The sequence below is a fragment of the Thunnus thynnus genome, chromosome 11 (genome assembly GCF_963924715.1).
Source record: "Thunnus thynnus chromosome 11, fThuThy2.1, whole genome shotgun sequence".
In the NCBI taxonomy this organism is placed as follows: Eukaryota; Metazoa; Chordata; class Actinopteri; order Scombriformes; family Scombridae; genus Thunnus; species Thunnus thynnus.
This window is the reverse complement of record NC_089527.1, coordinates 3,268,272-3,295,821: the sequence shown is the minus strand read 5'-3', so window position 1 is coordinate 3,295,821 and position 27,550 is coordinate 3,268,272. Positions and strand designations below refer to the sequence as shown.

Here is a 27,550-nt window from a genome sequence, read left to right as displayed (position 1 = left end):
CAGAAGTTTATTAGGATTGATTTGTCTGATCCATGCTCTGCAGCCCAAAGATACTCCGTCTGAGAAGATTAGTGAGTTTCATTTGTGTTTGACAGCAGCTTTTGTAAATATATGGTTTTTTAATTAGCAGAAACCATCCTCTGGAGGGAGCATTTCTGCTCCACATGTACAGATGTGGTCGTGTGAACTTCACCCTCCCTACGCGCTCGTAACCGCTCGACACTTGCTCGACACTCCTGCGAGGATGTTTTTTCCACTCAAGGATACTGTTCTGTGCACTCGTATCACGTGCACGCTCCTGGTTTTTATGTGCACAGGTTTTGAGACTAATTAAACACCATAAAAATGACTTTGATGATTAATTGTCTAACAACATAGTTGCAGATTGGATCTAATTGTTTCATCTCTAATATTATATACATCATAACTGACTAATGCTACACCAGTGTGAAAGCTTGTTTTTGTTATGGTGCTATGTGCAGTTTTGATATGAATGCTGTCATATGTTGCTAATTTTCCATTCATATCTAGAAAAAAACAAATAAAACATATTTTTAAAGAGAACTAAAGAGAGCATGTTGCCTTAAAAAGTTGAAATGGCTAATATGTGTGAGCATAAACATCCAGCAGACACGTTGCAGCAGGTTCATCGGAGCTTGTTTGCTGAAAACAGCCGCCTGCTGCTGCTGCTGCTGCTGGAGACGAGATGGATGAGAGCGCTCAGACTGAACCAAAACAGTAAAGTTGCGGGTTGTAAAACCAAAACAATGAGCTGACATCAAGTAAGACATGTAGTTCCTCTGAGCTGAGGGTCCTTTCACATGTTTATATAAAAATATTGATTCATTCAGCTTCAGTAGAAAACGAGCTCACACATCGTTGGTTTTGGTCTTTTCATGCGATTTGTTGACAGTAAGAAACATAAAATTACACCATCTTGCAGGGATGTAAACTGAAGTCAGTCATGTGAATTTCTCCACTTCAAATTTTGTTTTGCTTTTCTTCAACATGAGTAGAGGAGCATATAGTGTGTGTGTGTGTGTGTTAGACTGAGAATTGGAGGCTCTTAGAAAGTTTAGACAATCGCCCAAACAACTGTTTGAATAAGTGGCTTTTGTATTTATACATTTTTAAATATCTATTGTCCTGAAGTGATTCATTTCCCCCCATCTGCTGTTCCAAACAGTTCAAATAAACTTCTAATGGCTGGAATCTGCTAAACACTCATCTGAAATAAAACACTGAACATAAACAGAGATAAAGTGCCAGTTGTAAAAATAGAAGGAAGAGTGATGATGAGAAACAGCACAGCGAGGAGTCGCACATTTCCTGCTCAGAGTAAAATATAATCACAATATTATGGGATTAAATTAGTTTCAGAATAATTCAACAAAATCCCCCAAAGAATCAAACAAAACAACTGTAAATAGAATGTGATTAAAAATAGTTTGAAACCAAAAAAAGGCAAAACTTTGAATAAAACTATACAAGATATGTGAGCAGGTGTTACAGAGCTGCGTCCTGATTGGTCAGTTACTTTTAAAGGGACAGGTCATCAAATGTAGCTCTCCTGTATAGTTTTATTGTACGATTTCAAATTATAGTTCAAACTTTTTTGTTTAATTCTGGGCGGATGATGCTCAAATATTGTGACAAAAAAAATATATATAGTGCCACAATCATTTATCAGTTAATTTTGATAGTTGATTGATTGTTTTGAGTCAGTTTCTTGGAGGAAGAAAGTCTTAATTCTCTGATTCCAGCTTCTCAAATGTGAATATTTTCTGGTTTCTTTAGTTCTCTGTTTCAATGAAAAGCAACATCACATCTCATCTTTATTTCTCACAGATGTAGAAGCGATTAAGCTCGGCCCAAAGAGGTGCTCATGTTAGTTTTCTTAGGAAAAAGAGAGAGAAGCATTTTGGATTTTCTTCTTTATCTACGGGCCGGCATGAATGAAGATTTCACCATTAATGAGTTTCTGTGGTTGGTTTTTTAATACCTCTCATTCATGTGGATTTGTAGTGTTTTTTATGATGGATTTTTTAACGATGTATCATGATACATGTATTTTTTTATCACTTTTTAATTTTTTTTTTATTATGCATCTTTCTGCTCCCTCTACACAGCACTTCATAAAGCCTGTATGCCATATCTAATAGGCACATTTTTGGATTAACAAAAACCCAAGTACCCCCCCATAGTTGCACCTTTCTAGTTAATGGACCAAATATGGCGTCGTCCATGTCCCTTCTTGGACAACGATTGGCCTGAAGTCACATGACCATATATCCAACCCGTCTTTGTAGACGCCCCATTGGCTGATATGTGTCTGGATGTATATGATTGGTTGTCTTTTATGTATTTTTTTAACCTTTTTTCATACCCAACTTCCTTTATTTAAATGTTGTTTGTAATGTGTTTTACGATGACGCTGATGAAGACTACAAGCCGAAACACATCGGTCAACTATTAAAGTTGTTCCTCATACTACAAGTGTTGCTGGAGTTCTCAATTAATCAATTAATCTCAATAGTTGTCTCAATAAAGCTCATTTATTTCCACTGATCTCAGGATGTCTAAACTAAACAATAACTCACTGAATCCATCTTTAACACGTGAGCTGTGTTGTGTTTTCAACTATCCTAAAACGCCTCTGTGTACACATTAAAGGCAAAACCTTTATTGTATTTCTTAAAAATTAAGGCGATGCAATGACAATTAATTTAATTATTTTCTATAAATTTAACTACAGGACAGCATGAAGAGTCTACACAATATATACTGTTTATAATATATTTCACAGTATCTCCTCAGAATTAGTCTGTAAACCAAACTTCTGAACCATAAATCTATCAGTCATTGATTAGTGGGTGATTAATCCTTAATGACGCTTGCAGAGAGAGGGTGTATTCTTTAGGTTTGTTATGGAGGCAAAACATTTACAATCACACTATATTATTATGGTCCTTTGTGAATATAACAGCCTTCATGATTTCACTGAATGTTACTGAATAATTTTTGGATAAAAGGTCAAATTGATCAGCTGCAAAAAAAAAAAAAATAAAGAAGTTGTGAAATATTTTAATTTTTTTGTCTATTCTGTGTCTCTTTGAGAAAAGTAATGAGGGTGTTATTACTCGACTCAAATGTAAAAATGGAAAAGCATGTGAGGGTTAAATAAATTAGATATTCACAAAACTTTAAAGACAAATGGTTGTGTGTCCCACTAAAAGCCCCGACAGTGTGACAGAGAGTCAACATGAACAATACCAGGAATCAGCCATCATTCGTTTTTATTATGTCAACACACGTCAAAATGAAAGCAGCATATTGAACCGTTTAGCTCCCATTTATTAAGATATTACATGTGGTGGTGTTATATTTACTGATAGATCATTGATGGTAATAAATTAACTGCTTGTTAGTCAGGTGTCATAATAATCTGATACTAACAGCTGTGCACTTTAGCTGCTTGAGCTAACATTAGCTTCACAGACTAAACCGAGGTGTCAAACAGAGACTGTGGATCATGTTATTTTTGTAGAAAGACAGTTATTAAGGAATGAGCTGGAACAAAAGGGGATCTTACAACAATCTTTTTAAACAATTCTGGAAATTCTGTTTTGAAACATATATTCACCAATCCTCAATATACAGGACTGCTAACAGGAATATAAGGACAGTTGGTGGAGACAATGCTCCGCCTGGTAGAAGAAGAAGAAGAAGATTGACAGACTGACAGGATGATCTGCTTCACTGCCCTGAATCCTTCAGGTCCTGATTCATAACTTTTAACAATGATAAGCTTAAAGATCTGGTATTATGTCCATCTTTGACTCCATCTTTCCTTACAGCCCAGACTCCTCTCTGTCCTCCAGCAGACTGTTTATGAATCCATTTACATAAAATCTGCATTATTAATGAGTCCCTATTCTGATTGGCTGGAGGTGTGTCCCCCACCTTCACCCTCAGCCAATCAGAATAGGCCCTAATGAAAGCAGCAGCATGTTTACCTGCAGTAATGTCTGCAGCTGGAGATGTTAGACAGTATAAAGTGTCTATGAAGCAGAGTCTGATTCTTCTGCTGCTCAGCTGAGACTCAACAGGAAGTTTCTGAACAGTGAGACAGCAAAACGTAGCCGGAGGTTGTTAGCTTAGCTTTAGCACAGATATATTATATTCCTTTAGTTCAGTAACAGAAAGAAACCATGTTTTAAAACTTCATCCATCCAAGTTTAAAATCCTGCAGCGTCTCGTTCAGCAGACAGTCGGCTGTAAAACCACTGGCTGATAACGGAGGGAAGATTGTCTCCAAAAATGAATTTCAGACATTACTGATATAAATTTCCATCCTCTGGAAGGCTGTAAAGACTTTTTAGCTGCTGAACAACCAGCAACACTTCCAGCGTGCTGCTTTGCTCGTCATCTGGCTGTGATGGAAACTGCGACTACAGAAGTTACGTAAACACATGACGGGCTCATGATGAACCTTCCTGCTTACTTAATTTGACTTTCTGGTGTGACGTAGTAACCAGTACCGCCAGTTGAAGTAAGAGGACAGAAGGGAGAGGCTTACCTCTAGAGGGAGGCTTCCGTTTAATCCATACTCGCATGCTATCTCATGTGGAGGGTAAAGCTCTGTCCAACCCTGCTCTGTACAGTTCCTGAACACTCGTCCTACAGAGAGAAATGAAACATAATTCTCACTGGCCACAATATGTCTCCTGTCCAAGTTTATACAAGACTGACATGCTCATATGTAGGTGGAAACGAGTCTTGGTCGCTGTTACAGTTCCTCTTCTCCACACTGACCCTGAAGCTCAGTGAACAAGACGACACTGTCAGAGATGACGGACAAAACCCACAGCCCTCGTCCCAAAGTTCAGATCTTAGTTAGATAAATCCAGCTGTATTTTCAGACATTACGGCCTGTTTAGCACCAAATTCACTATTTTTTTTCCTGCAGAATGAAGTTCCTCGTTGATCTGTGGCGGAGGGATACAGTTGGGTGTAAGTTGGTTGATGTTACCAGCTTTCACTACTTAAGACGTCTTGAGAAGAAAGTTGCAATGTGTGTTTTTAGAGGTAGGACATGAATATGGTTCACGTCTGTGTTTATCTGCTGTCTTCTGAAACAAACAAGTGAGCAAAATGTGTTCCAGAGATTTTCCTTTGAGAGACCCTGAAAGAAGCAAGTTGTGGCTAATAGCTGTCAAAATGAGCATTGATACAGCGTTTACAAGACTCAGTAGGCCACTGGCTGCAAGTACACAACTGAAGAAGATGGTCGCGTCATCACTGGCTGAGCTGACAACAGCTGACGAGGAGGTCTGTGTAAATAAATACATAATACGTTCCTTCACTCTGTTTGCAATAAATCTACATGTGACTACTATAAAGTATCCCATTCTACAGAAACAAAAAGTAAATTTTGTTCTGGACAAACTGCACATTTAGTAAATATCGTCTGAGACTGCTGAAGGCTCACTTTAACTTCAGCTGAACTTTGGAACAAGTGGATTTTGTCCGTCATCTCTTACAGTGTTGTCTGGTTCACAGAGAACATCTTCAGGGTTCATTAGGAGAGGAGGGATTGTTACAGCGACTAAGACCCGTTGTCATGCTTCAGTTATGTGCATAACACTTTGTTTCTGTTGTATGTTGTTTACAGTTTGTTTTATTTTGTTTGTTTTGTGTTTCTGCGTGTCACGCTTTATGTTCATGGTCTGTGATTTGTTCATTTTCCTGGTGAATATGTAGAAGAAAAGTGTTATGTGTAGGTTGTTTAATGACAGAATAAAACCAAATCACACATGTTTGTTATGTAAGCATTGTGTTAGCATGGGGGTGCTTTCAGTGGATTATGCAACAGGCTTTTGACCGGTGGATGAATCTCACTGTGTCTTTCTGCTTATTGCAACAATTCCACCACAGCCTTGATACTTCATTTAACAACACTGAGGGTCTGCAGCCATGCTAGCAGCTCTGTGAGGCTACAAATCAGTGCTTTGAGCTACACGCTACCGTGCTCCCAATGACAATATGTTGAACATTAGTAGGTATAATGTTTACCATGAAAAGTATTTTTTAGCCCGTCCCTTTTATTGCTGACTAAACTATGAAGAAGATGTGAACATCATTAATAACTCAAATGATGATGACTGAAATACCTAACTTGCTTCATTAATTACCGCATTATTCTTGCATCAAAGCATGAATGATATACTGTTAATTCTTGTACATTCCTGATAGTTTAAGAGATATTAAATGAATTAAAGGCTGACGATTTTCTATATTTTTCTTCTTCTTGTTTGGATCCAAACCAACAATGAACTGATCTACTAACAACTACCGTGTGTGTATCCGGAGCACATGTAGCACAACAAGCTAGTGAAGCTGTAAACAGAACTGCGTTCCCGCACATGCTCAGTAGCGTCTGTTGTACACAGTTTCTAAACAGACAAACATGACCAAACTCTTCATGATGAAGGAACATGTCACCCGGTGCAGCGGTGAGACTCACTGACGTTTTTAATAGTTTCTGGACAACAACAGTGGAATAAGATATATCAGGCTTTGATACACACACAATACTTGTTAGTAGATCAGTTCATTATTGGTTTGGATCCAAACATGAGATTTGTTGGCAAGAAGAAAAATACAGAAAAGCCTCATCCTTTAAGTCATGCTTTTTCATGCATGAAGTCATAATAATTCCTGTACCTATACCATATACTGTAATGCTACCCACATGTTTTTAACAGCTGCTAGCCCTCCCACCAACCTGTAGCGTGTAGGAATCTGGGACAGGGCTGAGATACGACTTCTCCAACCTCAGCATGGGGCCAACAGTTCGGATGATCCCACCAGCCGCTGCACTCTGGCAGAAAAAAACATTAACTGTCACAACAAGAGAAAACAACCTGTCAAGCTAATTATTCTTGGTTCTATTTAGGATCTTTTGACACGTTTATTTGCGTAATACCAGAAGCCAGTGGTAGAGGAAATACTCAGATACTTTACTTAAGTAAAAGTACCAATACAACAATATAAAAATACTCCATTACAAGTAAAAGTCCTGCATGAAAAATCCTCCTACAGTAAAAGTACATAAGTATTATGAGCTTGATGTAGTTAAAGTATTGCAGTAAAAGTACATAAGTATTATGAGCTTGATGTAGTTAAAGTATTGCAGTAAAAGTACATAAGTATTATGAGCTTGATGTAGTTAAAGTATTGCAGTAAAAGTACATAAGTATTATGAGCTTGATGTAGTTAAAGTATTGCAGTAAAAGTACATAAGTATTATGAGCTTGATGTAGTTAAAGTATTGCAGTAAAAGTACATAAGTATTATGAGCTTGATGTAGTTAAAGTATTGCAGTAAAAGTACATAAGTATTATGAGCTTGATGTAGTTAAAGTATTGCAGTAAAAGTAGTGGTTTGGTCCCTCTGACTGATATATTATTATATATGACATCATTAGATTATTAATAGTGAAGCATCAGTGTTAGAGCAGCATGTTACTGTTGTAGCTGCTGGAGGTGGAGCTAGTTTACACTACTTTATATACAGTTAGCTAGTTTAGTCCAGTGGTTCCCAACCTAGGGGTCGGGTCCCTCCAAAGGGTCAGCAGATAAATCTGAGGGGTGGTGAGATGATTAATGGGAGAGGAAAGAAGAAAAAACAAAGTTCTGATACACAAATCTGTTCTCAGTTTTTGGACTTTTTCTCTAATCTTTGATTTTTGCTGAAATATTGGATCATTTGAACATTTATTGAAATGAAAGCATGTGAGAAGTTTAGAGGGAAAAATCACTATTTGGTGGAGCTGTTAACAACTCATAGACATGTGAAATGTGACCCCGACTACACACTGCTTTTTGTAAGACGTCAAAAGCCAAAAAGGTTGGAAACCACTGGTTTCATCTTTAACAATGTGTTGTATTTTAAAAGCTTGTTATATTATCCATTGTGTCAAATCTTCATCTGAAAAGTAACTAAAGCTGTCAAATAAATGTAGTGGAGTAGAAAGTACAATATTTCCCTCTGAAATGTAGAAAGTAGCATCACATGGAAATACTCAAGTAAAGTACAAGTACCTCAGAACTGTACTTAAGTAAATGCATTTAGTTACTTTCCAACACTGTCAGCAGCAGGGTCTGATTGAGCTCTGATGATAAGCTCACTTTACCAGTTCTGGTGAGTAAGGACAGTATCTTACATAAATAATATGCTGTTTGAATGAGTTTATTCCAGTTGTCCTTAAATACAACTTTAACCAAAATAAAAGACAAAAGTATGATCGCTGTGTTTGCTGCTTCCCTCCATCACCGTCAAATGTTTTTAGAAATGATGCACCGATGTGTCCATTTATGGCAGAATAACTCCTCAGCAGTATATCACATGCTGAAGTGTCTGGCCGCTGAGCCACTACATGTCTCTCCAAAGACTTCATCTTACTTCTTGCCAAATTACTTTGGCTTGAAACTCAGTCACAGTGAAAAATAGACTGATGAAAAAATAAGCGGAGACCAGAAAATGTCAGTGCAGAATGGCACAGAAATCACTACTGTGTGTCCTGTTTACATTATCTGTTGACTCATTTATCTCATGTTGGGTGATGTCCAATAAAGTACTTTTCCCAAACTTTTATCCAAATCATACCATATGAAAATCAGAGCTGCTATTCAGCCGAATGTTTCTGACGTCAGCTTAGTGGCGCAAAGTTTGGGCCTCAACATTTTCAAACCTGACAGAAAGACATTAATAATTCTTCAGTCTCTCCGGTATTCAAGAGCTGAAATGATTAGATAATTTATTGACTTTGGCAACAATTGGCAACAATTTTGAGAAGGAAAAGGAAAAATGCAAAAAATCATCTGGTAGCAGCTTCTCAAATGTGAATATTTGCTAGTTTTCCAGTTTTCCATGATAGTAAACTCAGCATCCTTGTGTTTTTGACTGTTGCTCAGACAAAACATCTGAATATGTTCACTTGGGTTTCAATGAATAATGATCAGCATTTTTCACTATTTTCTGACATTTTATACACCGAACAACCAATGGATTATTAAGGAAAATAATAGTTGGTTGCATCGTTAAAGTACTCCTCTGATGTTTCTGTTTATGTGTTTATGTGTGCGGTTGGATAAAACACAACTTTACAACAGATGAGCTCAATATAAACCAAAAATATTTCAGACTTCAAACTAGATTTTGACACAGAGTTTCTCTTCAAGACCAGAACCATAAGATGGAGGATCTGTCAGAGTTCATATTGGAATTCAGTGCTGCAATTTATAACTCATTTGTGTTTAACCAAACTGAGTAGATCCAAATGATGTGGAGTAAAGCTGGGCTTTTGGGGTCCCTGGGTAGTCCACTTTACCCAGTTGTTAATTCTGCCAATGAGACTGGCAAGGCAGAGACTTGCTGTGGGTTTAATTTAGGAAAAGTCTGCCTAAAACTAGTGAAATACTGACTCAGTTTCCTTCCTGTGTCAAGTTATTGTAAAACAGAATCCACAGTTCTGTTCAGATTGACGTTGAGGTTGGAAGTTATTAAATGTGATGGTGTGGACGAGGTGTAACCTGATCAATTATTTCATTTATCACCTTTATATAGGCTACCACTTAAGATTTTGGAAGGATAATGAAGCAGAAATGGCTTTACTTCCACTCACTATTCCCTGGTTCCTGAAGTAGTGACTCACTGTTCTCTCTCTTCTACCGCTCGGATCGACATGAAACGCTCCTGGTTGAATCATCTGTTCAAAAGATGAACAACTGTGTTAGAAAATATCTGGTTCTTTGATAAAAGGTTAGAAGACTATGGATATAATGTCAAGTGGAGTAGCAGGAATAGACCCAACATGCAGGGTTGACGAAAACCGTCTTTATTCTTGCGATGGTCAGGACAGAACAGAACAATGATCCAACCAAGACTGCTTCCCAAACCAAGACTTCAATATTGACTGAACTAATAAGGGAATGGGGAACAGGTGACTAGACACAAGGGCAGGCTGGGAGTGATTGGCTGGGAAAGACACTGGGAGTAAGGCAGGGCTAATGAAGGTGAGAGGAAGACTACATGAACACAGGAGGAGAAAACACAGGGAAACCAGAAAACTAATAACACAATAAGCACAGTCCGACCAGTAAAGGCAACACAAATGACAAAAGAAAGTCCCTCAAAAAGTCCAACTCAAAACAGAAAAAGTCTGAGGGCATCTGATGGATAATAACAACCAAGGAATTCAAAAGAACAAAAACACAAAGAGTCCAAACATTAACAGAATGTCCTGGCAGGATGTGACACATAAAAAGTGAAGGAGAGAAGTTAACTACAACTCCCACGGTGCATTTCAGCAAGAGACATCCAATCACAAAGCTTCAAATTATGTCACGTGCGCCACCAACAGCAGGCTAAAAACTGCAGCGTTGAAAAAACTGCAGATTAAATTAGTTTCAGCTTCTTCGCCATAGCAACGGCAGCTGAGGTTCATGGGTATTGTAGTATTTAGAGCCATTTCTCAGAAGTTGAATTAATAAAAACTGGTGGTCACAATATAAACATATGGGGCCCTATTTTAACTGCACAAGCGCAGCGAGTGTGGGCGTGGTAGGTCTTTGGTGCACGGACAGTGTAGGCGTCTCCATGTGCACCTGCTATTTTGTTTCATGCACAAAGTGTAAAAGGGCTGTATGAAGGTGAATATAGAAGGGAGAGTGTGGTGATTATCAAACACATGAACACACCTCACAACAAATCTGCAGCCAAAGACAGATGGTGGTGTTTTTTTTTCATCAGTTAGTTACTATAATATTGATTAATAATGTACAATACTGTAGAGCATGTACAGTATGTGTGACACAGACATTCATTGATCGTACCCATGAAATAGAATCAGGGATGTGTTAAAATAATGACTGCTCTCCATCACTTACATACATCTAGTAAATATACTGTGTTTATTAATACCTACTCTTTGATCCTATATTAACCTCAGCAGTCTGAGTTAGTCATATCAAGTGGATATCTGACACATTTACAGTCTTTTTAGCATCAAATTCCCTCTTTGTGTTTCCTCGGTCAGTGTTTCCCTGTTGAGCTGCAGGTGGAAGTATAGTAACAAAAAGAGGAACTTTGGCACTAAAAAGACTGTAACGTTGAAAGATGTCTTGATTTGACTCATTTGGATGCTGAAGCTTCATATTAGCTTCAGATAAACTTTTAAATACATTTTTTGCACAGAAGGAGGACTGTGGATTTTGTCCTCCATCACTTCCATTGTAAATGCATTATGAAGGGATCTTCTAATGGTCAGTATGAACAGGAGGAATGATTACAGCAAGAAAAACAGCTTCAATGTTCATTTGGGCTCCTGACTGTTGGTTTAAAACAGATTTGAGAAATTATGAACCTGTCCTTGAATTTTAAATCACAATTTGCCTTCAAGTCCTGACATGAAAATGTTTAATTGTGTTCCTTCAATCAGTCATAAATATATTCATTCAAACTGAATGAATTTTATACTAAAAATGATTTCAGTATAAATTAATTCATAAACATAATGTTCACAAATTCAGTGTAAATAAAACTCAGTGTCACACATTGAAATTGTTGGATTGTGCTTGAGTAGATTTGATATGTTAAAAATAAAACACCCTGATTTGTTTTGCTGTTGAAACCATCAAACATGAAGGAAATGTGTCTGTTATTCATTACTGGAGATAGAGTGAAGCCCTTCGGCCCTGTTGAACTCTAAAGATGTGTGATGTCATTTTGAAGACATCAATCCGCCAATCAGCACAGCAGTTAATGCAATTCCTCCTAGTTCCCTCATCTCCGGCTGACCTGGGAGTGGAAACCATGGCAACACTAATTTTTTTCTTTTTTTTTTTTTGTGCTGCAAATACATTGCAGATCATGCTATTACCTGCTTCAATAACGGGAGAAGGTACGTGGTGTTTCCTCTGTTGTCACCATGACTAATGAAAATGACAGCAGTGCAATATAGACGATATTCTATCAAGCCTGTCCTGAACAGACAGACGCAGCCACACATGAGGATCTTTGTCAGTGAGGTTTCCTGCAGGCTAATAAACTAGCTAATGAATCTATTGGAGCTAGTGGAGGACAGGGTCATAAATTAACATGCAAAATTACCTTAAAAAGTGTAAAGTTGCCCTTGGAATTGGGATTAAAATAAACAGTTAAACAAAGACTTAATACATTTTGCAAAGTGTATCTGGATTTTGTTCTGTATTCAAAGTGCAACTCAGAAATGTCTGGGAGACGTTTTGAGGTATTGAGGCAATTGCAACAACTACTAACGGTAACATTACCAACATGGGAGCGTTTTTTGCTGACGTTACTTTATTGTTTTCATGCTGACGTTGCTTTATTGTTTTCATGCTAACGTTACTTTATTGTTTTCATGCTAACGTTACTTTATTGTTTTCATGCTGACGTTGCTTTATTGTTTTCATGCTAACGTTACTTTATTGTTTTCATGCTGACGTTGCTTTATTGTTTTCATGCTAACGTTACTTTATTGTTTTCATGCTGACGTTACTTTATTGTTTTCATGCTGACGTTGCTTTATTGTTTTCATGCTAACGTTACTTTATTGTTTTCATGCTGACGTTGCTTTATTGTTTTCATGCTGACGTTGCTTTATTGTTTTCATGCTGACGTTGCTTTATTGTTTTCATGCTGACGTTGCTTTATTGTTTTCATGCTAATGTTACTTTATTGTTTTCATGCTGACGTTACTTTATTATTTTTATGCTGACGTTACTTTATTGTTTTCATGCTAAGAGTTTTGGAAAGATGAGTGTTGCATACAAATTCACCTCTAAACAGGCAAGTTACTTGATTTCAAAATGCTGAAAATGTCCATACATCAGCTTTCAGGACATTGTGGCTACTTGTTTTCTGACTTCCTGCTGCACATATCCTTGATTGATTGTAAATGAAAAACCCGTCTGTAGATCTGTCAAGTTGCAATAACTGGTTCTCTTGTTATAAAGCTAATTTCATTGTTTTCATCTAATGTCCTGTAAGCAAACAAACAGTCACAGGGCACCCTTCTTTTAATTTAAATAGTTTACCTTTGTTATAGTTTTTTTTTTTTTTTTTACCACATTATCAATCAATCAAACTTTATTTATATAGCACCTTTCAAACAAATAAAATGCAATTCTTTGTGCTTTACAAGCAATTGACAAAACATAGGATGTTAAAATAGATTAAGACTAATGCTCACCGAAACAATTAAAAAAGCAAAAAAAAAAAGGTTAATTGAATAAGACAACAATAAAAGATGGTTAGTTAAGATAATAAAATATAAACAATAAAAGAAAAAACAAGCAATAAAAATAACAAAAAAAATGAAATTGTGAAATACTACACAAAATAAATAGATTAATAAATTAGTGAAATGTTAATAAATAATAAAGTAGAATGAAACAAATCATAATGATCAACAGTAAAATGTAGATAAAACAAAACAGAATAAAATTAATTATGATAAATAACATAAATATAAACAATAAAACCATAAAATTATAATACACTACATGAAAGCCAGACTCAATAAATGGGTTTTTAGTATTTTCAGCTCCTCTCAGATCCTCTGCAGCTGCTCCAGCAGCACTGAGCTCAACGGCTGAAAGCAGCAATACCAAAGGTTTTTGTTCTGCTTTGAGAAGCAGCTAAACGAGAAGAACCGGAGGATCTGATGGGCCTTCCTGGATCATAAACCAAAAGCATTTCTGAGAGGTAGTCTAGTGCGAGGCCATGAAGTGCCTCATAAACTCAAAAAAAGAATGTTAAAATCAATACAAAAACTAACAGGTAACCATTGTAAAGACGTTCAAACAGGCATAATGTGTGCTCTCCTCAGCAGAGTTTTGCATTAATTGTAGCTGATTAATTGTATTCTTCAGCAGACCAGAAAGGAGAGTGTTACAGCAGTCTAGCCTGCTGGTTATAAAAGCGTGCATTAGTCTCTCAGTGCTGCTCAGAGACAGAAATCTTAGAGTTTAAAAGTAAGAATCATTTTACACCTCACATGCTGATAAACCTTTGATAATCCCATGCTTGCCTTGATGTTATTTGTTCACACTGTGTTTGCCATGAAGCCATATTACTGCTTTTAACAACATTTTCTGTGTAAAAGCAGCTTTAAAGCTCTTTTCTGAACATCTTTTTCTCACCCATTTGTTATCATGACATGAGGCTTTTATGTTGGACTCGCCTTGTTTTCCTGGGCTGAGGGAGCTCCTGTTGGCTTCGAGCAGCTCCAAACAGGTCACCTCATCTTGGAGTAAAATGTAATTTGGGTCGCATTCAGGTGGAATGGCTTCCGCCTGCAAATACGTTGAAAGAGATCCATCAGACAGACATCAGATGCGTCAAAGACAAACAGTATGTTATCCTCTGTGGTTTAAATTCACTTGCTACAGTTTTTCAGAATCACTAAAATAATACTGCTGATAATTAGCTATTAAGCAGAGCTCACATGGAGGCAGCACTGGAGAAGAATTGCAATGATCGCTAATTCTCCTGGTATCCACATGGAGCTGGCATTGATAATCCCACCAAACAATGTAAAAAAATATAAAAGCGAAGGAATTAACTGAATGAATGAGCGCGATGTTTTGTTAATGAATCTGAGTCACAGCGAGGAGAAAGTCTGATGAGGATCCGAGGCGCGCGTCTACGCAAACATGTGGACGTGCGCGGTGGAGGTGTCCTTTCCACGGCCGAGAGGTGCTGTGTTTATGCGGGTCGCTCCGAGGCTGCAGCCTGACAGCACTTCCTCTCTCCTGTGAGCACGATGATGATGATGATGATGATGATGATGATGATGATGTTGAAAAATTAAATTTCCCACTGAAGTCTTTACACGAACAGCCGTCTGTCCAAAAATCACAACAACCATGTGCTGCCATTTAATTATCTTTTATTAACTATCTTTTATGGGGCAATTATTATGCCCTCAATGGTAAAAATGTAACATCTTACTTTAATATCATTACTGTAATATGCTTCTATGCTGAATATTTAATTAAAAAATGAATCACTACACTTGCATTATTTCTGTACTTTTAATGGCGTCACATTTTGAATAGATGACTTTTATTTTTAAGGAGTATTTTTCTGTTGTTGTGTTTATACTTTTACTTAAGTCACGGACTTCTTAACACATCTTCCATAGCTGTGTTTACTGTAAGGCTGTTGTAGCAGATCGCTATATATAAAAAACATTATATTGAAAACATTACATAATCCAGAGGAGTTGCTAAGGAATAAGAACAATCCTCAGAACTGCCTGAAGGTGAGGCAGACCCAGACATTCCTCCCATGAGGGTCTAATCCATCATGACATGGAAGGTATTATAGTGCTTTAAAGTGTAAATAAGTAAGTAAGTAAAATGTATTTGTATTGTGCTTTTCATAGATATTAGTCACAAAGTGCTTTACAAAGGCATAATAGCAGACGAAGTGACCACCTGAGTCAGTGATTAAAAAGTGCTAATAAACACAATACACAATAAAAATACACAATACAAACATAAAATTCTGACCTGCACTGTAAAAAAAAAGTTATTTCACAGAAATTTACTGTATTATTTTACAGTTTTTTTTCTACATTAAGTGTAAATGCCATAAAAACACAGTAAATTATTTTTGTTAAAAATATTCACCATAAAATAAAGGCTGTAATCTGTAAATTAGTATAATAGAATATTATACATATAAAAATACAAATAATACACATCCTATTACTGAATGTAAAATTAAAGCAACTTTCTGTTTTTTTACTTTAAATTTAATGTAAAAAAAAAAAAAGTAAAAAAAAGTTTAAAAAATAAAAAAACACTTACCGTCAGCTATTGGTAAAAAAAACCTTTAGTTATTCTACACAGAAAAAACAGAAAACTGTTGTAAAATAAAAACAAAAAAAATTATTAAATATTGCTAGAATGCTAAAAAATGTATAAATGTGCACAAAAAATGAAAAACATTGCAGAAATACCTTAAAATTACCTAATTTAAATAATGGCTTGTTTTTTGCAGTATTCTGTTGTAAATTCATAGAATTATCCAATTCATCCTTAAGACTGCCCCATCAAAGCAGAAATTTCTGGATGTAAAACACAAAAAATTATGTAAAATTATATTCAAATTATCCTCCTTTAACAGCCATTAATGGTATCTTGAGAGCTTTAAGCTTTAATTGTATGTGATTATCTCATCTATTTACAGTTAATTCCTGGTAAAAATATTGGTTTGATACTGTACAAAAGAATAGGATCATGCAAAAATGTCCTACAAAACATAATTTTAATAATCATTACCTTATATAAACATTATCTGAAAGTAATTACAAGCAACTATCCAACAGATCTACAGACTTTTCCAATTAATGTATGAGATTTACTGTATATAAATAGTATTTGACAGTAATTACAAGCAACTATCCAACATATCCATCTGACACTCTTCTTCAGAGGGATATTTTCTGTAGCTCCCTCAATTTGTTTTGTGTATTGCATTGTGGGAGAATATTATCCATCAATAAAACACACAAAAATAAATCAAAAGTCAATTTTATCACTTTTCCATTATGAACACACTAAACATTTAAACCTGCTGCATACTGAATGAGTGATCCAACTGTGGTGAATGACGAATGAGCAGAATACGCTGAATGAAACTTAATGACTCTTTTGTCCACTCTACTGCTGTGTTTTTTAGATATATATTGTTCCATCCTAATGTTGAGGAAAGCCTAGGGCTGAAACCCTTTTTTGCTGCTGTGCATCATTAAAAAAGTGATATACACTTATTTGTGAGGGCTGACGACTTCATTTGTTTTTTTTTGTGAGATGCTGCCAAGACAGTGTTTTTTGTTATCATACATATTGACATGTGCAACACATGATAGGGATTTAATCACGTTATTTTATATATAATGTGTATATTTGTTGTTTGTTTTTTATTTTAAACTGCATATTCTGCATAATTCAAACATTATACTGCAAGTATAAATCACTCTCTTGCCTAAAGCTTGTGCAAAATACTGCACCAGAGTTTTAACTGGTTCCAAATGTAGAGACTACTACATCACTCCAAATTAAGCATCCCAACACAGGATACCAGTCAGTTTTACAGATGGTTTTAAGATTTTGTTGATCACATTTAAAGGATAGCTTGCTCTGGCAGTTTTTATTTAGCTGATTGGCCTATTTGCATTATTGTAGATATTGAGCATTAACAGTTAACGTTTTGAGACATGAAAGGGTGGCTTCTAGTGAAGTGTTTGCAACCCAGGCTTTGAAGACAGTGTCTAGCAAGACCTAGAAAACAATGCAAGACAGGATTGAGCACAAATCTTGTTGAAAGCATTTTCTCTCAAGCTTAATATTAACAGACTGTTTCTGATTCAGACAAGACAGCTTATGAATTGACAGCTTTTCATGACAGAGCTTCACTGTTCTGTTCGCAGTCCCTCACTAGTTCAAAGTCAATGTAACTCAACCACAGCAGAATGGTCTCTTTCTCTTTAATCAACTGTGTGACAAATGCAATCCTTCAAGATCAGGCAAACAAGATGGTATTTTTCCTTGATGATGCTTGATGTTTGAACAATTTCAGTGTTCTAAATGAATGGATGTATTAGTCTACACAATCCACAGCAGAAAAAAGTAATCATCAGATAGAATACTGTTTCGTTGTGCAAGTGCCAAATGCGGGTAGATTTTCCATTTGGTGAGTAAATATACCAAAGTAGTCATGAGTTGCAGACAGAGACTCAGGCTGTAGTATAAGTTGCAGTTTCTTTTATCTGCACACTTTACAACCACAACAGAGCAGTATGTGTAGCTTACAGTCCATCAGCATATTTTTGCTGTTGTTAAAACCCACTAGTTTTGTGCTAACTACTGCAACTGGAGGAAGTTCCTCTTCTTCTACTACTTGTGCTTCAAAACTCTCACCTTACTCAAAGGCACAACCTGGTGGCAGAATGGCAGAAGTCATACAACATATTCACACACATTAATACTGCATAAAATACAAAATTGGGCACATCATAAATTGTTTCTTTATGATGTGCCCAAGCTGAACAGGGGTGGACTGAGGATTGAGCCTTGTGGAACCCTACAGGTCACGGCGACTTTATCAGATGCAACGTTTTCAATGGAGACAAAAAATAACTGTCTAGTAGGTAGGTTCTGAACCAATTTAGAACAGGACCGGACCATCCCACCCAATAATGTAGTCTGTCAAGCAGAATCCCATGATTGACGGTGTTGACTGAGATCTAAGAGTATGAGGATTGAGAGTCCGGAGTCTGTGTTTATGTGGAAATCATTTACAACTTTAACGAGGGCAGTTTCTGTGCTGAGGTGGGATCTAAAACCATACTGAAAAACATCAAACAGGTCATTTGTCATTAGGTAGCTAATCAGTTGATTATTCTTACTTACTCATACTGAGAAACGGGAGATTTAAGATTGGTCTGTAGTTACTCATGTTTGAGGAATCTAGATTGTTCTTTTTTAACAATGGTTTTATGAAAGCAGTTTTAAGAGCATGTGGGAAAATACTGGACTAGAGGGAGCAGTTGGCAATTTGTAGTATCTCTGTATTTAAACAGTTAAAAACAGTTTTTAAAAACGTTGTAGGAAGTAAGTCCAGACAGCAGGTGGAGGACTTGAGCTTTCAGCACAGCATCCTCCAGTGCTGTGGAGTCCACAGGAGCAAAATGAAGCGTATCACAAGTCCTATTCTTGTGAGTAGGTAACACATCTTTTTTTTGCCAGAACTCAAAGAACTTTTGTTTTTTCTGACGGTGGTGATTTTACTGTTGAAAAATGTTGCAAATATGTTGCACTTTATAGTAGGTCCGGTTGAGTCGAAGATGATGGATTGCTGAGCCAGTGGAGAACAGCACTCTGCCAGACAAAATGACTGTGTGGCAGTTTTTATTGCCGTGTTATAATTGATGAGGCAGTCTCTGTAAATGTCATAGTGGATTTGTAGGCTGTTTTGTGAGGCAGGTCATGCTGAGCGATCAGGCCAGCAAAGGATCAATAGTGGTAGCTGGATTTTCCAGTTGTGTCCTTTATAAACCTACCCTTCAATACAGAGGCTTATAGCTTCTCTAATGATCTGTTTGTGGATTTTACAGCATATATACAAAGGCAAACTATTCTATTTTTTAGTTTAAATCTTTTATATTGCAGTAAAATAAGATATGTATTTACATAACGTCTTTCTAGAACAGATGTCACAAAGTGCCTCATGATAAAAGTAGAAGGAATGACAAAGAAACCAGTACAGTACAGTGCAGTACTGCGACGTGCACTTTGTTCTGTTTTTGCCATGGTGGCTATCACTGCTCATGATTACTACCAAGATCTGCTTTGATTTTCTTGTATTCCACTTGTAAGTTTGGAGATTTTATTCCTTCCTAAGCCATGTTGATATGCAGGCACTCAAAAGTAATTTAACATCACTGGTTTTTTTTGTACTTGTGAAGCTTGTTTTGACCATGTTACATAAACACGTCTGCACCTCCACACAACCATGAGGGAAGGTGCCGCCTTGCTGGATTTTGTGTGAATGCAGAGCTTCATCCTGTCCGCTGTGGCCTCTCTGCTCTGTGTAGCTCAGCCCCGCCCTCGGTCAACAGACACACAGACCTGCAGCTCTTTATACATCCAGACAGCGATGTAACCTGGACGCTACGCTATGCTAGTCCCGACCTCACACCCTACAGCACGTAGGGTGTGAGGTCAAACATTATGTGATTCTACAGTGTGTTACCTGCATGTAGGGATTAAATGTGACAGGTAAAAAACTACTTGCATAATAGTTTTTTTTTTTTTTTTGTCAACAGAGGAATGGGGCCATATGCAAATCAGCAAGAAACCTGCTAAGAATGTACCAGAGCCACAGCAAACAAGGTGTGGCTGAAAATCTAATCATATCTTAAATTCCAAAAGTCACATTAAACCAGTGAAGGTCAGCGAGGACTGGTGTGGTGTGATGTGGTCACTTCTCTTCGAACATGACAAGTGACCACATTGTAAAGCCACCACAGATCAGAGGAATCTCACATTTTGATAAAATCAGAAGTGAAAAAAAGGAAAGAAGAAAGAGAGAGGGACAATAAATATGGATTTAAAAATCACCAAGAACGAAAACTCATATCTGCACATAATGTCTGAAAATAGGTCTGAAGATACCTGGATAAAACAAGATTTATGTTTGGACGCTCTGTATATTAAAACACATAAAATAGGCCATTTGTTCTTTAAAACTAAGACTCTCAGAAGTGAACCAACCAAACGAGTCTGGAGAACAAGTCAAATTATTTTTGTATTACTGCATGGCGACTGCATGGCGACCTGTCAGTCTAAATCATATGAATCTAATCATATGATTCAACAATGTGTTAACAGCACGAAGGGATTAAATGTGACAGGTGAAAAACTACTTGTGTAAAAGTTTTGTGTTTGTCAATGGGGGAATCAATCCAATGACTCCAGCTACAATATGCAAATCAGCAAGAAACCTGCTAAGAATGTGCCAGAGGCACAGCAAACAGGTTGTAGCTGAAAATCAAATCATATCTTAAATTCCAAACATCACATTAAACCAGTGAAGCGAGGACTGGTGTGGTGTGGTTGCATTGTAAAGCCGCCACAGATCAGAGGAATCTCACATTTTGATAAAATCAGAAGTGAAAAAAGAAAAGAAGAGAGCGAGAGGGACAATAAATATGAATATAAAAATCACCAAGAACGAAAACTCATACCTGGATGTAATGACTGAAAATAGGTCTGAAGGTACCTGGATAAAACAAGATTTATGTTTGGATGCTCTGTAGATTAAAACACATAACATGGGCAATTAAGGCTCTCAGAAGTGAACTAACCAAACTAGTTTGTAGAACAAGTCAAATTATTTCTATGTAAGATTCTGGAGAGCAAGGCTCAATGAGATGGACACATTCATCAGGATCAGTGGTGAAAGAAGTATCCAGATACTTTACTTAAGTAGAAGTATCAATAGCTGAGCAGGAGAAGGAGGTTCAAGTGTACCCGCGTGGCATTTTTTAAAAACCTGTTTAGAATCCTAATCTTGAATTGATGCGAGTGGCGAAAAACACAGATTTTCACAACTCCTGAACAAGATAACATACAAAGACAAATGAACTCACTTTTTCCTATAATTTTGACACCAGGAGTCAAATGGAAAGGTCACTGACATGATACAACTACTCTTTATTGGTGAGAAACAGGTATAAAACAAATTTTAGGCTCATAACAATATAACTTTAGTTATTAGTTGTTTCTGAGACAAGAAAACTTTATTGTATTTACATTACATGAAATGGAAATTTGCCTTTGGCGTACTGGCAACACAGTGTAACACAGACAGTAAAGAGCAGCTGAAATACATAAAATACATTTTCAGTAGCAGAAGTGCTTATGGGCTTTGGGGGTCGGGGGTAATGTGTCTGTTTAGAATGGACCCAGCAGAGGGCACAAATGACTTATTGTACCCACTCTCCCTGGTAACAGCTGGAATGATGAGTGAGGGGGTGAGTGGGGTCAATATAGACCTGGGTAGCCTTTTTTGTTTATGGACCGGTTGTATAGACTCTGGAGTTGCAATTGTTTATTTCCAATGATTTTGCTGGCCTGGTTGACTACCTGGGTCAGCTTGTTACTGACTCTAGCTGAGAGGTTCCCATACCAGGACACAATGTTAAAGGTGTTAAGAGCACTCTCAGTGAGTGACATGTAGACCAACGGTTCTCAACCTGGTGTCTGGGGACCCCCAGGGGTCGTCAAGGAATCAACGGGGGAATCAATGGGGGAGTCAATCCAATGACACCAGCTACAATATGCAAATCAGCAAGAAACCTGTTAAGAATGTACCAGAGCCACAGCAAACAGAGTGTGGCTGAAATATATGGATATAAAAATCACCAAGAACAAAAATTCATATCTGGACATAATGACTGAAAATAGGTCTGAAGATACCTGGATAAAACAATAGTTATGTTTGGATGCTCTGTAGACTAAAACACAGACAATGGGCAACTAAGACTCTCAGAAGTGAACCAACCGAACGAGTCTGGAGAACAAGTCAAATTATTTCTGTATTACTGACCTGTCAATCTGAATCAAACATTATGTGATTCCAAGATGTGACCTGCTAAGAATGTGCCAGAGGCACGGCAAACAGGTTGTAGCTGAAAATCAAATCATATCTTAAATTCCAAACATCACATTAAACCATTGAAGGTCAGCGAGGACTGGCGTGGTGTGATGTGGTCACTTCTCTTCGAACATGACAAGTGACCACATTGTAAAGCCACCACAGATCAGAGGAATCTCACATTTTGATAAAATCAGAAGTGAAAAAAAGAAAATAAGAAAGAGAGAGGGACAATAAATATGGATATAAAAATCTCTAAGAACGAAATCTCATACCTGGACATAATGACTGAAAATAGGTCTGAAGATACCTGGATAAAACAAGATTTATGCTTGGATGCTCTGTAATTTAAAACACATGAAAAGGGCAATTAAGACTCTCAGAAGTGGAGAACCAACCAAACGATAGGAAGGCTGGTTAGGTAAAAAACTACCTGCGTAACAATATTTTTTCTCTACGGATGAATCAATCCCATGATAATTGCTGCAAAATGCAAATAAAAAAACCCCAATAAAAACCAACAATGTAACAGAGACACATCAAACAAGCCGCTTTATGATGTTTTACTTAATGAAGTGCTGTAAGCTGACAGGGTGTAATCATTCAGGAATGTCCTGGATATGCCCAAGGTAAGATAATGAAAATGTCACATCATGACACGAGCTCATTGTTAAGAAAAGGGCATGTTATGTGTCATTCTAATACTTCTACTCTTACTCATAATCCCTACCAGTCTTGTACTTTTTATAGCTGTAAAGAAACCAACACAAATATCAACATTAAAAACAGCAACAACAAAAAAGAACAGGGGTAGAATTTCTTCATACTCTTAATACAACAAAAAATAAAATATAGCCGCAAGTGGCGATTCCAGGGGTTCAAGCCAACACAGACTGTTAGGACAAACTGTCATAGATTATGGTGTCCCCCCCTACTAAGCGATTTCAAAATAGTTTTACACACGTGGTTCAACATTGTTATGAAACATATCCTGCGAGTTTTGTAATGATTGGACAAACAATTTCTGATTTGTTGTCTGATTTGATTTATGCAGTGCCCATTTTTTTCATTTGCAGTGCCTCCTAGTGGTCGATTTGAATTAAACTTTTAGGGTATGTTTCAGGTACTTATATGGATATATCCTGCCAGTCTTGTGATGATTGGCTGAACAGTTGTTGTTCTATTTATGTGCTGACCCAAGCCCTTTTTTGAAGTTCATTGGTCAATATCACAGTGATCACTATCTCAATATCTCACTGTGAAGCAGTTTTAGTTGTGAGCTGTTATCTACAACACACTTCTGTAAGGATGTTCCACCTCAGTGGCAACTACTGCGCTTTGAGGCTGAAGACAAAGCAGTACCTTACAGTGCAATGCCACTGATGGCCCCTAGTTGTGGCTTCAAAAAGACAAAAAACAAAACAAATCTATTTCAAATCTGATGTCCCGTCATTTTAAAAGTGCGTGCGAAACATGGTGCAACATAACCTGCTTGATGGACATGTTCAGGGTGTGTTAATGTGTCATGTACTTCTGTTCTCTGTGTAATTATTGTGCACAGATTCATGTCAGATCAACAATTCTCAGCATGCGGTCGGTGCAGTGTTGCTGCTGGAGCGCACATCCTAACCGTGCATTCAGTTCAGCAGCCTCTCATCATTTCTGCATTAAATCTGAGTGTCCCCTCCGTCTGTCAGACTTAGCTGCTGATCCCGTCACATACCGTCATGAAGCAGATTTCTCTTTTAGAAAAATAAGATTTCAGACAATAATACATGTAAAAAAACACCCTCCTAAAATTTTTACTGGCTATGACAATAAAAATTTCTCACTAAGTGATGAGTTAATTTTTCAAATGTTTCTTTGTAAATATTATAGACAGCAATAGCCTAAATAAGTCTCTCTCTCTCTCCTTCCCTCCTCCTGAAGCTGTCCGTGGTCCAGACTGTTGCTTGACTGACGTATCGCCTTCAAAACACTGATCTGGCTTATCTTTGAACTTTATTAAATGCTGTATTTCAGCTATATGTATGTAAGCTGTCACTGATGAAAGTGTCTTATTCTTTGTTGTCAGAGAACCTTTTTACTCAGTTTGCTTTTAAGAGCAGTCTGAGTGTAATTATCAGAAATATGATGAATGTGGGGCCTGACCAACGTGGCAGCATGTAATCAAACACATGGTCACATGTAAACACAAACAGTCCATTTAAAGAAGTGTCATGTAGCACAATGAACCAGCCACATGACAGAAACTTTATCCTGGTTTATTTGTCTCAGCAACTCTTGACAGTGACTGTGATCATCTCTCATTCTGTCTTCAGCTGAGGCCACAGTGGGAACATGTGAAAGGATCAATAATGAGATCTTTATTTTATGAGATCTCGTCTGTGTGTGTGTGTGTGTGTGTGTGTGTGTGTGTGTGTTTGTGTGAAAGCATTCAGCAGGGGCCTCTACCATGAAGCGAGACTAGTGTGTTAGCAGCTATTTTTGGGCTTAACTCAGTTACTTTCATTCCTACATGGATTCAGATAGACCTCATCAGGCATTACCTCTCCTCTCTGCTGCAGCAGAAACAGTCTGACATTACATTAAACTTTTGTTAATCATCCAACAAACCCCCCTCACAGAGGCATTTATAATGATTTACACACTCATTTTAAACTGTAGCCTTACTTATAATATTCAGGAATTATTTCCACGTCGAGGGGTGGCCCCCTGCCAGACAAGTGGAGGCTTGAACCCCAGGTGGTGAAGCAGATCTGGGGCCGGTTTCACAAAGATAGACTTTGACTATGGCTTAGATATAACAGATAGCCAGACTTCAGGTAGATGTCTTCATCCGTTGCACAAAGCAGTTTAGTTCTTGACTATCTTAGGTAGGACTACAATACAATGAATTCTGGGTAAATTAAGACCTTTTTCAAAACAAAAAAAATGGCCGACCTAGACCTTAGATCTAACCGCTCAGCTCTGTTTAACCCAGCAGAAAATATATGTCTTTTGGAGGAATTCAACACTTACAAGGAGATTTTACTTGGAAAATTTAGTGAAGAGTGTAACAATTAAAAAAAATCTGATATGGACAAAAATCACAGTGACAGTGAACAGTGTTAATCCCACAGTTGAGAGGAGCATCAATGATGTTCAAAAAAGATATAAAAACATGGTACAAGATGCGAAGAAAGAAATGTTTTCCTCTTTTTTTGTTGGGTGCTACTGATCAGGTGGTGTCACTGATTGTTACCATAGTAACATTGGTCTTAGGCCCGAGTTAGCCTGGGGGTAAGGTGTCTAATTTTTTTGGATTAAAATTAGTCAGTTTTTATTTTCATGAAACAGTCTAACTTGCATTAGATTAATCTATGAGCAAAATTAAGACTGGCCTAACACTACAGACCAGTCTGAAATACCTTTGTGAAACCAGTTCTGGAAGGCGAAAGTGGATCTGTCCGCCAGCCAGCACAACAGTGTACCCTGTGGTTCTCCCTGATGTCGTAAGATATAGGGAGGCAGAAAGAGACCCTCCCACTGTGGTCCACGTACACTTCACATGCAGTCTGGCAGTGTCAGTGGCCTTGTTTAGTGGGATGAGTGTGGAGAACATATGCACGGCAGCATCATGGTCTACGCCCTGAATGTTGAGCCAGTTCTATCTCTTGGACATGTTGAGCTCCTTTTCACAGCCTGTGCTCACTGGATTGACCCAAGCCCGGGGAAAAAGGTGTGTGTGTGTGTGTGTCTGTCAGCTTTGTTTCACCTGACCCCCCTCTAGGCATGATACACCTGCATTTTTTTCCATGCTCCTTGATGACCTGGGAAAATATCTGGGTTGACTTGGGACCCCTACCTCTCTGCTATGGCGGCCTAGGCTATGAGAAGTAGGTGGGCTGCAGCGACTAACCTCTAGCCCGTCAGGACCAGTGGGGCTGGGTTGGACATTGTATTGTGGCCGGGCGTTCATCCATCGGTCTCCACCCACTGTACCCATAGAGTCCAGTGGAGGGTGGAGCCTGTGTGAGATAGAATGAAGGTTACGATATCGTAACCCTAGTTCTAATAGCACAGGCGGCGTCCTCCACCTACGCCTACGGGCCTTGCCGCTCCTACATCGCTTGCTGAAGAGGTTGTGGGGGGTTGGAAAGTGGTTATGCTGCCTTTTATACAGTGGACTCCTCACGTTTTCAGGTAGGCAACTCCTGATTGGCCAGCTACTTTTATGCAAGGTTCAGTGTGATTGGAGGAGAGTATTACCCATAGAGTCCAGTGGAGGGCTAACTAGGGTTACAATATCGTAACTTTCGATACGTTACCTGGATAAAACACATGACAACACAAGGTGTAAATGCACTCAGAACACATTGTTATCTGAATCCAATCAGATTAGTCAGACCCCAGTTGGAGGTGGTCAGATAATCTGTACATTCATAAGTTGAAAGGTCATCTAGCTCCGCCTCCTTCTGAAAGCATCAGAAAGCCTCTCAAAAACTACAAGTTGCAGCAGCTGGAAGTGTTCCCTCGCAAAAAACAAAAAGAATGTCATCAGCTTGTGGCAGAAGTTTACTTGACCTTGGACATGTCATGTTTGTTGACAAGTCAGCCAGCTCTGCCAGCTTATTTTGCATATTGAGATCTGATCACATTTCATACCAGGTGTAAATGAGGCCTGTGTGAGACAAAGATCAGGATGAAAAATAGGATGAAAAATAGGGACAATAGCAGGGTCACTTAAGACAACATCAGTACAGAATTTTAATCTTTATCATATACTGTTTTGCAGCCAGTTGTTTCCTGTTTTTTGGTGTTTCATTTGTTTGTGCATTATATTGTGGGAGAATAGTGTACATCAACAGCACATCCAAAAATGTGTTTTTAGGCTGAATCAGGAGAGAGAGTCCTATGGTAAAGGGGAGTTTTTCCTTGCATACGGTCGCAGTATGTTCTAGACCTGCTTTATGTGAAAAGTGCCCTGAGATAACTTTTGTTGTTATTTGGTGCTATATAAATAAAACTGAATTGAATTGAACCCCAGAAAAAAAAAAGAAAAGAAGAAAACTGACCAGAATGGATGAATTAGTGGACAGTCCCAAAATAAATACAACAGTGTACCATCATTTGATTTACATTTATCACAGATTGGAGACACAGAGGGGTAAAATATATGTAACATGACCTTAGAATAATGAAAACGGTGAATCACTTTGAACTGAATTAATCTGTATCTGCTGTTTATTGAACAACTATGAATGTGTGAAAGTACAGTCCTTCATATTTGATCAGGTAACAAAGTATTGAT

The 27,550-nt window shown here is 37.7% G+C and overlaps 1 protein-coding gene across 3 annotated transcripts in view; it reads right to left on the bottom strand.

Moving 5' to 3' along the window:
- sctr (secretin receptor) overlaps positions 1-26,265 on the bottom strand; it is a 36,950-nt gene extending 10,685 nt beyond the window's left edge. The window contains exons 1-4 of one of the 3 annotated variants that reach the window (XM_067602806.1): positions 26,159-26,265; positions 14,270-14,381; positions 6,788-6,883; positions 4,580-4,680 (exon numbers count right to left, since the gene is read on the bottom strand). In XM_067602806.1, coding sequence (XP_067458907.1) covers positions 4,580-4,680; positions 6,788-6,883; positions 14,270-14,381; positions 26,159-26,245 — 396 coding nt within the window. In that variant the 5' untranslated portion in view covers positions 26,246-26,265. Of the gene's footprint in view, positions 1-4,579; positions 4,681-6,787; positions 6,884-14,269; positions 14,382-14,533; positions 14,980-26,158 lie in introns of those variants that run through there. The other 2 variants (XM_067602804.1, XM_067602805.1) reach the window with 2 other exon arrangements.
- Between the last annotated feature and the right edge of the window lie 1,285 nt (positions 26,266-27,550).